The 20,000-nt window shown below is 32.8% G+C and overlaps 1 protein-coding gene across 1 annotated transcript in view; it reads left to right on the forward strand.

Moving 5' to 3' along the window:
- LOC136829393 (uncharacterized) overlaps nt 1-20,000 on the forward strand; it is a 242,798-nt gene that overhangs the window by 22,506 nt on the left and 200,292 nt on the right. Inside the window, exon 2 of the mRNA XM_067087886.1 lies at nt 7,551-7,636. Within this exon, the coding sequence (XP_066943987.1) occupies nt 7,551-7,636 (86 nt within the window). The remainder of the gene's footprint in view (nt 1-7,550; nt 7,637-20,000) is intronic.

The following is a 20,000-nucleotide window of genomic DNA, read 5'->3' on the forward strand; positions in this document are numbered from 1 at the left end:
ACGGTTAAGAATGTTGTTATTATTTCATCACGAAATATCTCCGTAGAGGAAGAAATAACCAAATGATATTCACGATCCACCTGAAGTATAACCGGATGATATCTTACACACCTTTATATATTATACGAGATAAAGTTCGGAGAATATTTCCTATTATGAATTCAAAGCTAATTGCTTGACTATTTTCAGTTACGGATCACTGAGCAAACTAGAAAAAAATATTAGGTTAATTAAAATCATAAACTGTTACTCATGAAATTTCCATCAGTGAACTCTTTGCCATTAATTAAAAGATTAACTTTTATCGCAATACTTAATCCTCAATCACTCACAATACATTTATAAAATTTATGCAATTATATGATAATAATTTATCCAGTTATAAAATGATATATTAACTTATAGTTATTACTCGTATTTTAAATTAACTATTTACACATTCAAAACTGATACAAGCACTGGGCCTATATAATAATGAGTTTTCTAATTTGTTCAAGCGTGACCTTTTATATATTCCCAAATAAATAGCTACAAATACCCCCTTTATGCCATATTCACTTTACCTTCGGGATAAATTACAGCCAAAGAGTATTACATAAAAGGAGTGCACCTGCTGTGACCAGCAGGGATCGAACCTGTGTTACTGTTTCTCCCGAACTGTCTCACTAGTACACTGATACCAAGTCAATGTCAGGAAAGAATTTGATGTAGCAATACAGAATCCGTGGACAAAGTGGTTTAAAACACTTTGAGTTTGTAACCTACCAAAAAGTTCCATATAAAACTCTAATGAATTTACAATACTACAACTATGATCATTTCATCATTCAGTGATATAAACATGTAGAACATATAAAGAGCTAATGAAATTGATATTTTTTATTTTACATTTAACCTACTACAATATCATATTGGCGATTCAGATCTAGATGCTTAACAATTAACGAAACAATCACCGCTTTACAGATGTATTTAGCAAACTCCCCTTTAATCATTCTCTGCTTTTTCTCACTTTTTCTCAATGTATAGTATACATAAATCATCTTTGTGTACATTGCACAATACAGAGAAAGACCCGATTGACTAAAAAGACTATGAAGACAATTGTAAATAGCTATGTGAGGAAATATTGCAAGGAAATATCACCAAAATGGTGTCCGTAATTTTACTTTACATTTAATAAAAGTAATGATAATATGATATTTGATATGGTATGTGAATAGAAAACGTGAATGCCATGTAAAACCTATTGCCTCTTAACCATTGATTTCGTGATAAAAATGTTTATAACTATTTGATAAATTTTAAGCATAAAATAGCATGCAATTTTCTTGAGTAGAAGAAAATTAGGGTTAGGGGCGCCAGTCTAGTTTTATATGTTTGCACGTACAAATCATTTGTTTGTATAACATAAAAACAGCTTCTAAAAGCCCATAAATCAACGCATATCAAATATTTCCCAATTTTATACCTTTGTTATCATTATTTATCATAAAAATGACAAGTAAAATTGACTTCGATTATCCATAATTTTTGTTTTGATCGAAACGAAAGTTATTCTTCTTAGTTTACAAGGTATATATATATATATATATATATATATATATATATATATATATATATATATATATATATATATATATATATATATATATATATATATATATATATATATATATATATATAACCCTATATGTGTCTGTGGATGGATGGGCAATAACCCTTGTGTGTCTGTGGGTGGATGGGATTGTGTGTGTGTGTGTGTGTGTATGTGTGTAAAGACCGGATAACAATCCCGGTCCCCAAAGATGAGAATCGATGTACTTCTCTGCTGCAATTGCTTTTCATATACAACACCAGAAATATTTCGAAGGTAAATGAAATCACTAGTAAACTTTGTTAATGTTTATTCTTTTTTAGAATATTTATTTTATTCTGTAGGTAACTCCAGTTTCTGAATTCAGCTTTCACATGTATTTAAATGACGAATGAGACAATGATTTACTCTAATAACTTTGTCCATTGAACAAAAAACAGTAACCAAACTCTCAAAAGGCTTGGTCAGCATTTCCCTGCATTTAAAGTAGCACTCAAAAAGGATGTTCTTCTAGTGAAAAGCTATAGGCAATTCTTCATAGCAATAGACATTTTTTGAGGTAGGGAATAGCATGAAAATTTCATCCTTGCATGAACAAAAACTTCTTCTTACAAGACCTAACGGCTTATTTAACAATTTACGTAGAACTCTAAATTATATTATGCTTCAACGTGAGCTAAGCCAATCCTTTTTAGAAGATTATGAATATTTTAAGCAGCTAAGCACGAGAATGGAAATTCTTGCAATGTGGATTAGTTCATATTTTCAGTGGTTTATCTAACAGAATGAATGGTTAGGCATTGCAGGGTCTTCTACAGTAACTGCATATGAGGGACCTCACGTTTGTTTAATAAGTGGTGCACAGCAATTTTGAGCTTACAATTATCTGGGGTAACATCATTCTGACAAATGTCCCAAAAATGCTTACTTCATAGAAAAAAAAAATATGTAAATTACATTGCCTGGATGAACGCTTTAGATCAAAAACAACCCCATCATAAAACAACAACAACAAAATCCACTTGTACTATGAACATCCAAATATTCATGGTATTCATGGCATCATGTATTAATAATTCAAAATAGCGCTTCCATCGAATGATACACATCCTGTCTAAAGCCGCCATTTGAAAACAAAGCGTAGGGAGTGAGGCGGGCTGCATCTACTGATTGGGACGTTCATGTTGGGGGGGGGGGGATTGTTATCATGGGGCCACATGCAGATCTGGGATGAGTGTGTCTGGTCTCCGGTTTAAACTCTTGTCTGGAGGCTCTGGTGTCCCATGCAGTAATTCTATGCTCTAATGATTCAAGGTTCATCGACATTTGATATTGGCTAAAAATCATTCTGTGTTGCCCATTATTTATTTATCTGTCTGTCTGTCTATCTAAAAATTTTTCCACGACCAAGTTTAAGCCATTTGAGGTCCTTTTGTTAACTTTAACAAATTGTGAAATGCTTTTGTAAGTAATTTTCAATTCCTTTGTTAGTTTTTCATATATGTAAGTATTCAGTACTTCATTCCTATGTTTGATCACTAATATTTCTCGGAACTTTAACCACCAAACAAGTCAAAGAATGAAAACTAATCTGTCTCCATTTAATGAAAATTGATGAGAATGTGTATCAAGTGACTCAAGACTATCAACTGATGTCTGTAATGGTGAAGTTTGAAGATTTCCTCTCTGGAAACCACTCTAAATCTCCATCATTAAGCGCCAAAATTTCATCATCTATAGGAACTCAACTAACGGATGCTTCTACGAAATTTCCTGAAAATCTGGCTAGATAACGAAATACACACAGATAAAGGCAAACTTTATTGAAAGAAAATATATTCTCCTGGGGGTTTAACGTCGGTGGAGAAACTCATTCTCTGACAAACCAGTGGGTTGTATCGCTGAAGAATTGATGACTTGCGGAAAACCAGTTATTGCTTATTATCATCATCGTAATCATCGCCATCACCATCATCATCATCATCATCATCATCATCATCATCATCATCGCCTATTGTTTTTCTGACACTGATGCAAATTTCTGAAAAAAACTGAACCTCCTGTTGGTCTTGAAAGCTATACTGGATAGTCAGCAGCCTACACCCGGAATTATGTAATCAGCTACTTGTACTTCTGAGAGGACATTTGAAAAAACCCGTGCTTAGTAGTCTTTTGCATACTTTCGAAATAATTTCATGAATTTACGAAAATTTTTTCATTCATCGATAAGTGAGGTTATAGCGAGTTTTTGCGGAAGTAAAATGAGTGACTCGAGTGACCGTAGATTATTTGATACTTTTGAAAATAAAATCATTTGACAAATGTGCAAAATAAAAGTCGATAATCTCGCATTTCATTTGAACAAACCTGCCCTTCCACTGATTTTCCCTGTGACGTCATTATTTTGTCGTACATTTCCCATCATTTTTCGATGTATGTACCCAGCTTGGCTGTTACGGTAACCAGATGCAAACTGTTAATGAGGACGTGATTCAGCCCAGCTTTAGGGGATTAACTATGGCAACTGCTAATGAGGTAGAGATGTCATTAACTCCAGTAATTAACGAAGTCCTATACTACAAGTCAATTGCAGAACATTCAATGAGAAATGACGTTATCGTTTGAATTTGTCTTCATGAGGGGAAAATCAAATTTTGAATGCGTGGAACTTTCGTTTGAAACGTTTGCAAAAAAAAAAAAAAAAAAAATATATATATATATATATATATATATATATATATATATATATATATATATATATATATATATATATATATTTCATTTCATAAAATAAGGCCTTTTAGGTAAGCTGAATTAATGATGTAATAAAGAAATGGACGTTCATAAATGCTTACTTCTTCTAACAGTAATGAGAGTTTTCACATAATCTGCAGAGTCAGCGGTATAAGAAGCATCATACCTAAAGGATTAAGGACAATAGAATACTTGGATCCTTATGACAAATTAATGACAAATCATTCTAATCTAGCCTTTTAGCGCGATGAAAAACCCCATACCTTGTTAACATTAATAATACAAATGTGAGACTGTCTCAAAGAAATAACCCATTGTTGTTAGCGATGCGGTGACTATGTACCCCAGTGTTCAGCGATTTTTTCAAATTTTATTTTTATAAATTTAAATTTTACCAAAAGGGCAAGTGTCCATACACCTAGAGTATTTGTTTATGCAATCTGTAGAATTCTTTTATTCTTATTTGCCATCATTGTATCTGACCTAGATTACACGCTCAAATGACTATGAAGAATTGCTCTGAACATAAAGTGAATCCGTTGCTTTGCAGTTTTTACAACTTTTTAAATTTTTAGCACAACTTTTTTCCCTGAAATCAGGAATTATTTCATCCCATCCTAACCATTACCATTACCACCCACGTACTTCAGTTTCTGAAAACGCTGCGTATTTCCTAATGCATAATGATCTGAAGTTGAGTTTTCAAATATTTACGTGAATTTTATTTCTAGCATTCACAGGCTCAGTGCCGTTAGTGTACCTGCGAAATTAATTAGAATGATAAAAATAATCTAAGCAACATAATAGCTCCGCGACAAGGTGTTTTGGTAACTTTTTATTGAAAATGTTGCCGTGATATTCTAAAGTGAGTAAATTGCATAGAAATTTAGGCCTTATACAGCGGGTAAATAGGTACCAGTTTTTTATCTTTTTTTTTTTTTGCTAATTCCTCGCTACTATCTATACAGTTCTTTGTTACTGTTTGTAAGACACGTGCCATAACTGTCGGGTGCCAGACAGGTTTCTGTTGATCGAAACATTGCTATGGCAACAAAACTGAGGAAAGGTTATATAAACCTAAGGTTATTGATAATGGGAAAGAACACAAGTAATGCAAAGCAGCGGTGAGAGCTACTGGGTTTTCTCTTTGCTATCTGATTTGAAGATTCTTAATTGGGTATTGATGAATTTCTTAGTGCCAGCGCAAATCATATGGTTCTATTTACTCTGTTTGAAATAAATTTGAAAATATTGATAAATGAGATCATCATAGCAATTTTTTCTTACATATGAAAATATATTACATTTTGATTTGAAAATTTATTAATGAGCACTATGAGATAATAATGTACCACATATGATGAAAAGCCTTGCTTGTTCCGTAAAATATTCAACTTGTAAGGAAGCTTCATCTAAAATTTAATATCATCGTGATGAAACTAGGTACGAAATTACATCTCACTTGCAACACAGACTAAATTCAAAATGAAATGGTGATAGTTTTGTCAACAATTTCGCCATCACTGTTGTTGTACTCAGTAATGTAAATAGGCTGAGTGTTGTTTCTTTTTTAGAAGATAAAAGAAAATCCGTGGAAACATTCGGTTTGGTGATTAGCAGAGATTTATTTCCAATTCTGTATATACTCAGACTCGTTATAAAATGTATTTTAAAACAGATTTCTCTTTACACCATTATTTTATTTTTCCCAGTTTATAGAAAATTATATGAAATAATATACCTCGATAGCTGATATTTTAAACATCACTCAACCAAAGTTATGATTTCAAATAAATCTTGTAACCATAATAAAAATATTTAGGATTTGGGAGGTAAAGAAAACTTTCCATTGTTTCCTTAGAGCCAGTGGTATTTGCAGCCCACAATGTTTGATGATAGCAAACGCTCGAGGTGACAGCTTTTATTTATGAAGACCTTTCAGGCTTGGGCTTCGACTCATATTTAAAATCCTTAGTATGTTCCTCGGCGCCATGCGGATATTTTTTTTTTTTTTTTTTTCAGACGCGAATATTCTTTCAATTTATTTTTACTATTTATGTCATATAATATTTACCGTCATGACAAACTGGAATCTATGCAAGATTAAGTTATGCTTTATTATTTTTTTTTTTACTAAAGTGCAAGAGTACAGGTATCATTTATTGAATACATAATTGAATATAATATTTATCGTCATGGAAAACTGGAATCTATGCAAGGTTAAGTAATGCTTTATTATTTTTTTTACTAAAGTGCAAGAATACGGGTATCATTTATTGAATACAATTAGTGAATAACAATGTAAATAACGAAAGGATTCTGAACGAGAAATGACAGTCAAATGCAATAAATAAAGTGAGCCTTTACATAAAAAAATATATAAACTCGGTGTGTTGATAACAGAACAGTTGGACAATGTTGAATTTTAAGCTTGTTCTTGAAAAAATTCCAGCAACGCGAAATATTTTAGATATGCTGATGAAATATTGCGAAGGATATAAGGTTTGATAATGTTATATTTTCCTTATTTGGTTTATATGATAAGTGATATCCATTAATTATTAGCCATACTCCAAAATTTTAGACTAAACTACAGTTATATTATATATATATATATATATATATATATATATATATATATATATATATATATATATATTATATACACGTGCATGGGGGATGTGGGTGCGTATATAGCTCAAGGCTAGTTTTAAATTCTAATAAATAAAATATATGTATGTATATATATGTATAGTTAATCTACGTTCTGATGAACAGTAAAAATTGGTTTTCAGGGCATATTGTTAACAGCGTCGTCTTACTAGAATCCATTCCTAAGTTCAAGCCTATGTCGGGGTTTGTGTAATTTAGGACAAATGTCTGGAAATTGTATTTGGTTCTTGCTGGAAGAAATAGCAAATTAAGTACCCGGTAGCTAGTCGATTCTCGTGTGTTACAACTTGGTTTAAGATCATATTCAATTCTATATAATATGCCCTTTTGCATCCAGCACTTTCTAGGACTTCCTCTCCTCTGAAATATATATATATATATATATATATATATATATATATATATATATATATATATATATGTATATATATACATATATATATATATATATATATATATATATATATATATATATATATATATATATATTATTTCATTAAAATATCTTCCTCCATTCTTTCTACAGGAACAAACCATCTCAAAGCAATCGGAACGGTGCAGTAAGTGCAAGGGGGTTCAATGCCCGTGAATGCATCGTCTGCTTCATAAACGGTACGTGCGTAGGCGTTTGTTCCTGAATAAGTTTTTTCGTTGTATATTATTGTCGGTCTAAAATCGTGATTCTATAGATGACATTTTAGACAGCAACTGAAAGGTATAGTAACGTTGGAAGGATAACCAAACTGAATAAAAGAAGTTGAACAATATGGCAAATTAGGCAGGAACTTAAACGAAATAACAAAATAAAGAACCCCTAACCCTCCCCCTTCCCCCCCTCACAAAAAGAAATAATAGAAAAGGGGCAAATTGGTACCAAGTAAAAGTTCCGGAGGAGGAAGCCGAGGGGAGAGGAAAAGGAAGACCAAAGGGAAGTGAGGAGAAAGGAAAAGGAAATAGCCATGTTTCCTCAGCAACCCAGCATGTAAATGAGGTTATCGTTCACAGGCGTTCCTTGGCGAGTAACTCTTAGTGATACCGCGTTGCTTTTCGCAGCGACCATCTGTCTGGGGGGAAGACAACCAAAAAATGCAACAATTCCCTCACTGCTCCCATGGTAAAATAGAGCCAAGCCCAATCCCCCCGCCCCCAGCCCCCAGCCCCCGCCCAAATTTTATTTTCCACCCACTTCACCCACCCTCTCCAAACATTGTATTAAGAGTCCTTTTACGTGGGAATCTTTCTTTGTACTGAAGGCGAGGTCACTTGATTGTACCTTTTAAGTGTAATATGACTGACTTATTCAAAGGAAAACCAGTAGTAATTGTCAATGGTGACTTCCCGTGATCTGTTTTATTGAGTATTTGTTTTTATTTCCCTGTTGAGCTTACTGACACAGAGAAAGACACGTAAGGCGAACTTATGCATGCCTATGGATATATGTGCAGACACTTATGAAGCATACTTATATACACATATGTATATGCACACACACACATACGTATATATATATGTGTGTGTATATATATATATATATATATATATGTGTGTGTATATATATATATATATATATATATATATATATATATATATATATATATATATATATATATATATATATATATATATATATATATATATATATATATCACTTGTGCTTGCGTAATTTTCCTTTGTTTGAAACTGCTTTTAAGTTTGAAAATTATTTGTTTAGAGTTTTCTTCTGCAACGCAATTTCTATCAAATTTATCAAAGAACAAAATGAAAACACATTTCCATCTCGCAATCCAAGATAGGAAAATACCGCATCAATTAATTTTCCCAACAATTGCTTAATCAAATTCATGGAATAAGTGAATCGGCGTTCGTCATTTTTGTTCTTTAATCATGAGATAGTTTAGATTGCATTACATGCAAAAGTCCTATGACAATATTTGTTTTAGTTTTCTGTAAAAGAGAACTACTGAGATGGCTATTTGTCTGTCCGTCCACACTATTTTTGTCCGCCCTCAGATTTTAAAAACTACAGAGACTAGAGGGCTGCAAATTGGTACGTTGATCATCCACCCTCCAATCATCAAACATACCAAATTGCAGCCCTCTAGCCTCAGTAGTTTTTATTTTATTTAAGCTTAAAGTTAGCCATGATCGTGCGTCTGGCACCGCTACAGATGCCAACAATACAGGCCACCACAGGGCCGTGGCTGAAAGTTTCATGGGCCGCGGCTGAGAGTTTCATGGGCCGTGGCTGATTTTCATACAGCGTTATATGCTGTACAGAAAATTCGATTGCACCGAAGAAACTTCGGCGCATTTTTACTTTTTTAATTATACTATACGATGTTTACATTGTTTATCAATTTGTTAAATTTAGTGTTATGCTTTCCCAAGTTCAGAGGAAAGTAAGAATGACCTTAATATGCATCTCACAGCCTTCCCGATGGGAGCCGTTAACGACACCTGGTCCTCTTTTATGTGTGCCCATTGAGTAAGGGGAGTAACCTTCAGACGATTCATGATTTTTATCCTCTTTCAAGTAAGCAGACGAAAAATTATTGAATTTTGATTTTTCCTGTATGGGGCTTAAGCATAAAGTAATTGAAATTATGATGTTATCTACGGCCAAGCCTCCCTAATATGGCTTATACTTGATGTCCTGTTTTACAGGAATTATTGCAGAGACGAAAAGCACTGAAGCTGTGTTGTTATTAACAGTATTGTTTGAATGTCTGAAGGTAAATGAAAAAACTTCCTCCGAAATTTTAATTTATATACATACATACATACACACACACACACACATATATATATATATGTATGTATATATATATATATATATATATATATATATATATATATATATATATATATATATATATATATATATATATATAAAGTCTTGGATGACTTTGGACGAACAATGTGCTGGCCTGGTAGTGGCACTTTGGACCGCTCTAGGTGCATTTGTGTCTACGTTGGAGGTTTGCACAGTTGGATACAGAGCTATTTGATCATGATTTAAGTCCATGGAGACAGCGTGATCTCCGAACATTGACCCGGGGTCGTCACATTTCTGGAAGAAATGATTGTTTGAGTGCGTATGTGTGTTGCACTCGCGAATGGTATATTAACAATGGGATAGACTCTTGTAGGGGGACTTCATTAAGAGACTGGGTCTGTTTTGGTTAGTGGTGAAGTGTTGGAAGATCGCCACTGGAAAATCTGTTATTTGTCGCCATAGAAAGTGAGTACAATAACTGATGAACACTTAATATCTTTTCCAGACATTTGGTGGAGAGACCCACTTGTGCTGCAGTGAAATTCCTCTATACATTTTCCTGTTCTGTTTCCATTGTGCATTCTTCTGTTTTGAATATTCATGTATTTTAACACCATTTCAGGTTTTAATATATTGATATGTTTCTTCCAACAGGAATTCTGAGTTCGTCCTGAGAGGACGAATATTTTCGAAGTGGTGTTTATTCTTACATACTGTTGACATTTATTGTGGTCTAGGATAATTATGACCTTCTTACTTTGTTTGATGACCAGGGTGTTAATCACTAGTATTAGCTGGTTCAGAATTATTAATCTGAATGTTTGTGAACCAGGATTTCCTCTTGTGATGAGATCCATTTATAGGGGGTGGAATTCATTCCATTTTATGATCGTAAACCGCTAATCACTTTCGTTAAATTTGCAAATAAAGTCCAGTTTTGTACGTCAGCGTTTAATTCCAGTAGGCCTTTGTGTAAAGATAGGTTTAGTGAGAGAAGTCAACGGGAGAGAAGGAATTTGCTGACCCAGGATGAGCCACTGCTACCAGAGCATCTTAGGAAAATAAGATGACTGATTCTGTTCTTAAAACAGATACAGCAATAAAAGATGACTCTATTTGACCTGGGGATAGGGATTCGAACCCACGCCTCCGAAGAGACTTCGGAACACCAGACAATTATTTAGTTATTTTAGTACGTTGGAAACCAAACTACCTTTAAAAATTTTACATTATATATAGGCTGCAATTCATATTGTATAATGAACTAGTAGAATATGAACCCGGTAACAAATGCACTCAGTTATCTGTAACGTTGTTCAGTTAGTTCTACTTTACCATGACTCATAAGCCCGTAGGGCTTTGTGGATTATCATTCATAGTCCATAATTATCTAGCACAAAGTTGCATGCCTTCATTTAAGACCTATAACTGTGGCAACCACTTCATTAAGGAAGAGTCGCATTGCTATGTCGATGAAAGTCTCTGTGCTTATTCTGAAGTTTTAATCCCTTTTTAGTTTTCTGTAAAAGAAAACTATTGTGCCGACGTTGTCTGTCCGCCCGCCCTCTGATCTTAAATACTACTGAGGTTCGAGAGCTACAGATTGGTATGTTGATCATCCACCTTCCACTCATCAAACATACCAGCTCTCTAGCCTCAGTAGTTTTTATTTTATTTAAGATTAAAGTTAGCCATAATCGTGCATCGGGCCGTGGTTAAATATTCATGGGCTGCGGCTCATACAGCATTATACCGAGACCACCGAAAGATAGATCTATTTTGGGTGGCCTTGATTATACGCTGTACAGAAAACTCGATTGCGATTAAGAAACTTCGGCACATTTTTGACATGCTATGTAACCTGCGATAGGAAATGAACTCGCTTCCTCCGAGATACCTTAGGAGAGAACAGAGGACTTCATTATTTTGGTGGTGTGTGTCATCGACATGAAAAAGACAATAGTATGGTTTGAAAGAATTGCAGGGCATTACAAGCTTCGTATTAGTAATGAAAACAAGAATGTTATGGGCATGGCGATAAATTAGGTAGATTTTAATTTTATCCATTTATTTAATTTCATTTGATTGTTTTCTAGGTTTGAGCGTAGCAAAAGTTTCTTATCAGAATTTTGCATAGCATTTGATACGTTGATCATGAAATGAAAATACGTATTTTTTTTAAAAGCTTTTAATGCTCTGATGACTATAATATAGCAGTATATTGAATTTTATTTCTGTCAAATTATGACAGAATTATGTGAAATGATCGTCGGTCTTTTTTTTCTTTATTTATATCGATTTTCCTTGGATTTTCGTTGGGGAGACCTCTGTAACTGTTAATTTGGAAATATCACTTAATGTCTCAAAACACTTTAAAAATTATGTTGTCCTTTTAAAAATCAATGTAAGTTATGTAACCGTTCACGTATATTCATTATTATGTATTTAAATACTCAAGATGGTCATCGAGTAAGCGCTATTATTTTTGAAATGTTATGACTGAAACCATGTCCTAAACTAGTTAAGTCAATTAGTGTTTAATGTATTCAAATATTTTAAACACTATATACAGTATATGTAAAATATATTTAATGTTAATTAATAGAACGTGGATGCGATGTGAAATCATAAATATAATATGAGATGAAGGAATGTTAAGAAACCAACTTTGTCGAGGAAGGAAGACTAGAAGAAACCTAATGAATAACAGGAAAGGGACAAAGGATTTGCAGATAAATAAAGAAAAAAAAACTGTTTCGAGAGTTATACAGATATTAGCATTTCATCTGAGAACACACACAATCACACGCAAACGCACACACACACACACACACACACACACACACACACACACACACATATATATATATATATATATATATATATATATATATATATATATATATATATATATATATATATATTATGGGGGTGCGTGTATGTTTTCATACTTTTTCTTTATTTCGCACGTATATAAAAATACAATATATATATATATATATATATATATATATATATATATATATATATATATATATATATATATATATATATATATATATATATACATACATACATACATATATATGATTTGTCACTTTGATTCCTGCTGACTTTTGTAGAAAGTCACTGAGGCAAAATAAAAAAGCAATTGTGTAGAATATTAGACAACCTTATGAAATGAACTTATTTACATCTAGTGATCCTGTAAGTGGACACAGTAACACCTAAGACAGTTTTATTTTTAAATCCTAAATGTCAATCTTACTGTAACAGTTTCCCCAGTTTTAACTGAATGTTTCATGAGCATGTACCCGTCTTTCATTTTTCCGATCAGCATACGTCCTCTCTCTCTCTCTCTCTCTCTCTCTCTCTCTCTCTCTCTCTCTCTCTCTCTCTCTCTCTCTCTCTCTCTCTTAATTGATGTTCTGCGCATTTCTTGCATGGTATTTGGTTTTGTACTAAAAGGTTACATTTTCTGTTTCTCCGTTTGACCTCCGAGATTGAAAAGCCAATGTACAGTCTTGTTGACATTGCTCTCGAGAACGATGTCCTTGTTTGTTGCATTTTCCTTTTTATTCTGCTTTGGAATTGTTAGTTATTTGAATCTATACTGAGCGTCTGCTAACATGATTATCACAGCGATATCTAATAAACTTCATTTAAGGAGAGAATGGCTGATTAAGGTTTATTAGAAGAGATAGGCAGAAATTACCGAGTCGGATATCCGGAGAATGAAGCTTTAAAATGTTGGCTTCCATTAAAGTGTTTCTCTAAAGACTAATCAGTGACCGGTTTGTATCACTTTCACTAGATGACGTCCTGACATCAAAGGGATACCGACAACAATCTGTAGGCAGCACTAATTACCTAATTTGCCGTTTTTCCAACAGAAAATCGGGAGGTACTTGGTACCTAGTCGGCTGTGATGTGTGGAAACCAAAAAAGAAAGCTTACGGGACCATACCCTCAAAATGAAAAAGGGATATGGTGAATAATAATAATAATAATAATAATAATAATAATAATAATAATAATAATAATAATCAGGGGATGCGAGAAGGAACTAGGGATAACTGCAATGGTGATGATTTGGTAGTTAGTAGTCTACCTGACTCAGCACTCGCTGGTCCCATAACATGTTAACGTCTCTCTCTCTCTCTCTCTCTCTCTCTCTCTCTCTCTCTCTCTCTCTCTCTCTCTCTCTCTCTATCTATATATATATATATATATATATATATATATATATATAAATATATGTATATATTATTGTATGTTATATATATATATATATATATATATATATATATATATATATATATATATATATATATATATATATATATATATATATATATATATATATATATATATATATATATATATATATATATATATATATATATATGTATATTTATATATATATATATATATATATATATATATATATACATACATATATATATATATATATATATATATATATATATATATATATATATATATATATATATATATATATATATATATTATCGTATGTGTGCCTGCGTGTGTGTGAGAGAGAGAGAGAGAGAGAGAGAGAGAGAGAGAGAGAGAGCGAAAGTCTTAAAACTGAACGTATGAGTTGTTGATTGTAGCGTTAAATCACATTATACGAAAGTTTACCTCCCACCGGAATAGAACGGGAGAGGGAAGTGAAAAATGATGGTAATAGTAATAGAACTCCATCTCCTCAATAACAAAAAAGAGAGAGAGAGAGAGAGAGAGAGAGAAGACTGAAATAGGAATAGCTGTTTCGAAAGACTCCCTCAATATTTCCAAGGTCTTCACTTTTCTCTCTCTCTCTCTCTCTCTCTCTCTCTCTCTCTCTCTCTCTCTCTCTCTCTCTCTCTCTCTCCCGGAAACATAAATGTCATTACTCTGGAATGAATGTGATTGTGTGCGTGATACTTATATCTTCAGAAATTTATTGAAAACTGAAATACCAATGGTCTATGATATAGTTTCGTAAAAGAAAGAGTGCTATTTGTGTCTCTGCTGCTACGGGAAATGCCTCTTGTTTATATTCAGATAACCGCGTTTTCCCTTTGTTAAATTAGAATGTCTTGCAGTTTCTCTCTCTCCCTCAGTAAGCGTACCCATTACTTCATGTTTCAGTGGTCGAAAGCATAAACGATTTATATATATATATATATATATATATATATATATATATATATATATATATATATATATATATATATATATATATATATATATATATATATAAGCATTAAGCTGCAAACGTGTGGTTAAAATTCGCGTCACTGTACAGTAGTCCTGAGTTCTTGTCTTCCGTGGTTCAAGCCCACGAGACGACGAACTTATTATCAACTAAAAAATTCCCCTTCGGTTAACATAATATATATGAAAATATATTATTCCCGAGGCAGAGTGAATTGGATGTTAAAGGACGTTTGTAGCTTAATGCTTGTATATGAATCACGGTGATGTGATAAAAATTCATTCATATATATATATCTGACTTCCATATATATATATATATATATATATATATATATATATATATATATATATATATATATATATATATATATATATATATATATATATATATATATATATCTGACTTCCTTTAAAATTGAGTTCCATATATAAATTTGAAAATTAAATTAGGAAAACTTCCCACCTTTAACCCAAGTATTCTGCATGCCAGAAACAAAGGAAGGAAAGGAGAAAATTGAGATAATTGGAATGGAAGAACAAGGAATTAGTTAGACTCTCTGTTCTGCAATATCACAACAGCAAAGTATCCTGATCTGTGGTCCATGGCAAGTCTTATGACTAATAAATAATTGACGATAAACAGTGAGAGTCAGGCCATCCAGTTAGTCTGTAATTGACTGTTACTTCGCAAATAGAAAGCGGCAGTTGAAGTACATTGCTACCGTAGGGAGTTAGGATACTAAAGGGCCTTCTCCTTCAGCAGAGGAGTGCTTGTTGAAGAGATGAGGAACACACCTGAATATAGGAAATGTCCCGTCAGTGGCAGACGAGCAACTCTATATACATAGAAAGGACAGCTTACCGTTGACACCAGAAGGTTACAAAAAACAACACAAAACGGATCATGTCAAGATTAGCGAACCCAACAATCTCCATGTTAAGAACAACGAACTCAGTGGTCCCCATGTAAAAATGGCCAATCCTTTCCGGTCCGAACTCCAATTCCACATGAAGACTAGTACTAAACACCGCGAAACATAAGTATTTCGCCTTGTTTAGTGCTACCCCCTGGGGGATCAAATGTCTGGTATCGAAGCGCTCATGTCTAGAACATCGAACCGGATGATTCCCATGTAAAGAATAACGAACCCAGTAATCTTCTTGTGAAGAATAGCGAACCCTGGTGCGAGTGGGTTCGCTAATCTTGACCAGATCCAACAAAACAATCAACAAATGCATGTACAGACTTTGCAAAACGAAAGGGTTCGACGTTTTCAAGTGATACATTGCTGGTTGGTGATGGTGAAGAAAATACGAAGGAACTGGTGAGAGTCTGGGAGTGTTTGTAAAAGAAGAGAATTGAATCAGGGCGCCAACAAGACAAATTTCTGATGGGTGAACGAAAGTTAGGAAAACGGAACAACAAATGCTTGTACGGACAGCGGACGAATAAACATTTTAGATATGTACAGGAATCTTGGAATAACTATAAATGATAATGGTAGGAAGAGAGATGTATGTCTCAAAATGAGCGAAGCACAGAAGAAAGCAACGCCTCCAAGAATTTACGGGAGGCAAATAATACTGTGGATAAAAAAACTTGAATGATTTAATGGATTGTTGAACCAACTCTCCATTATGAAAATGAATGTACAAGTAGATTGCTTAAGAGAGAAAAGTAGGAAAAGGTCAACGTAGGTGAAAGAATCGATCAGAATGTTTTGAGTTTTGTTATATACAGAAAGAAATGGGAAGAGCTTAAAAAATGTATGGAAAAGCAAGAATGCCTAGTTACATTTGAAAGAGGTGTTAAAAAGAAAGGGCCTTCATAATAGCAGACGCATGAATCGGCTACATATTTAAATGAATAGGGCAGGGATCATAAGGAGGAGATTCACACGCACCTAATAGTAGTATGTGAGAGTATATGAAGCAGATGCTAAGGAAGTTTGTTGCACAGATGACTCAACATTCATTCAACACTTAGAAGAGGAATTTGGCAGCACTTTCTGCGTTCCTTTCCTCGAGGGCAATGGCAATATATATATATATATATATATATATATATATATATATATATATATATATATATATAAATATATATATATATATATATATATATATGTGTATATATATATATATATATATATATATATATATATATATATATATATATATATATATATATATATATATATACATATATATATATATATAAGTAGGGTAAAAGGTGCCATTTGGCGTCCTGAACATTTGGCGTCCTCAAGAAAGGGTGTCATTTGGCGTCCTCAATTATTATTATTATTATTTATTTTATTTTTATATTTTTGCTGAAGAAAATAACATGCATATATAAAAAAAATTATGTAGTAAGTAGGGTACAAGGCACCATTTGGTGTCCTGAACATTTGGCATCCTCAAGAAAGGGTGTCATTTGGCGTCCTCAATTATTATTACTATTATTATTATTATTTATTTTATTTTTATATTTTTTGCTGAAGAAAATAACATGCATATATAAAAAGAATTATGTAGCAGGGTAAAAGGTGCCATTTTGCGTCCTGAACATTTGTTAGTAGGGTAAAAGGTGCCATTTGGCATCCTGAACATTTGGCGTCCTCAAGAAAGGGTGTCATTTGGCGCCCTCAATTATTATTATTATTATTATTTATTTTATTTCTATATTTTTGCTGAAGAAAATAACATGCATATATAAAAAAAATTATGTAGCAGGGTAAAAGGTGCCATTTTGCATCCTGAACATTTGTTAGTAGTGTAAAAGGTGCCATTTGGCGTCCTGGCATCCTGAACATTTGGCGTCCTCAAGAAAGGGTGTCATTTGGCGTCCTCAATTATTATTATTATTACTATTATTATTATTATTATTATTATTATTATTATATTTATTTTATATTTTTGCTGAGGAAAATAACATGCATATATAAAAAAAATTATGTAGTAGGGTAAAAGGTGCCAAGGCTCCAAACTGATACGAGGGAGACCCACTGCGTGACTCATCAACGGCTGTATAACTGATAAGAGTTGAACCAATATAAACTATCTGTTATTAATCCCACTTTATCGATAAGAGTCTCATTAGGAGGAGGAGACACCTGCTGAACTGATATGGCTAAACTGATATTATACATATAAATATATATACAATTCCTCTCTCTCTCTCCATATATATATATATATATATATATATATATATATATATATATATATATATATATATATATATATATATATATATATATATATATATATATATACACATATGTATATATACATATAAACCTGTACATATTGTTTATACGCAAACACAGTATAAGTATGTACAGTCACTCAAAAATGTTTTGCAACATGTTCCAGAAGTTTTCATTCACCTAACAGTAATTTGTTCTTTTGATATTTACAAGGAAATGTAATTTTCTTATTCGACTTTGGTTATTAAGCATACGGTTAACAATATAAAAAAGAATGGTGAGTGAAAAATTCAACGTACGAAAAATGACGAAACATTTTGAAAAATTTCACTTCAGATGACTGGGCAAAAGAGTCAATGAAGAAACTGTATTTCGAATCCAGATAAAAGCTTATTGACTAATAAAATAATATTGAATAATCATCAGTGAAATTATATATAAATAAAGAATTAAAAAATTCAACCATTATTGGTCAAAAACAAAAATGAAAAAATCTCATAACGTCGTATGTTATCGTGTAACTCCACATTCGGGCAGGAAAGTTAAACTAAACTGTCGCGTCACTTGCACCGATAAGATGGGGAACAGACTCAGCCCCACCACAATAATTACCGTGCATAAGACTAATGTCTCTATTGTAGATATTGCTCGGCAGCTTAGCATAAATAAAACAACCATGTATAGAGGGATACAACAACAGAGTGAACGAGGAAATATGATAAATTCGTTGCAAAAAGTGGAGGACGACCCCATTGTTGCACCACTGTTAAGGATCATCATCGGATGATCACTGAAGGAGCTCAGCCTAACTCCCCTGACAACCAGTGTTGCTATAAAGAGAGAACATTACGCTTTTCCTTCAAGTTGCTGCTCAAACCATCCGTAACAGGCTATATGAGACCAAGATATTAAATTTTAATCATACTCCTGCCAAGAAACACTTCATATCAGCAAAACACAAAGAATAGAGGCTAGGGTTTGCATTATAATATAATCCAGTGGCCGATGATTTCTGTAAGAGTCATCTTTTGCAGTGAAGGGGAGACATTCTCCACTGATGAGCAGGGTAGTCCTCTTCACTGCAGACATTTAGCATTAATTGAATTGATGTTAAAATTCTTGCTAATTTTAATTCTTTAGAAACACTTAGATAATGAGAAATACAAAAATAGGCGTTATATATTCATTTAATTTCATAAGAGGCATCAGAATGATAGGCCTAAGTAGCAATGAAAGAGATGAGAAATTACACATGATAACGGCATTATATATATATATATATATATATATATATATATATATATATATATATGTGTGTGTGTGTGTGTGTGTGTGTGTGTGTGTGTGTGTGTGTGTGCGTGCGTGCGTGTGCGATTATATTCCATGTATTACAAAAATAGACGTGAAATCTGTTAGTCTAGTTCAGTATATTTTATATTAAGTTTCACTAGTTCACAATATACATAGGATTAGTCATTCAAAAATCTGATTAATAATAATGTGCAAGCAAATCTTTACAAAAGTCGTATTTGTTGATGTTAATAAGACTAATGGTGCAACTTATAACAGTCGTAGGCCTATGTCTACAAAGTTCACACATACGAAGGAGATAAAACAACGATAGTGATGGCAGTTGGGGATGAAAATATTAAAACATAAGAACAGCGATGACCTCTGAAGTATTATAGTAACATTCTTTAATTAAGTAAAGTATGACAACAGTAAGCAGTATCAGAAAAAGACCTGTTTAAGGGAAACTGCAGGT

This window comes from Macrobrachium rosenbergii, chromosome 44 (assembly GCF_040412425.1).
Source record: "Macrobrachium rosenbergii isolate ZJJX-2024 chromosome 44, ASM4041242v1, whole genome shotgun sequence".
Taxonomy (NCBI): Eukaryota; Metazoa; Arthropoda; class Malacostraca; order Decapoda; family Palaemonidae; genus Macrobrachium; species Macrobrachium rosenbergii.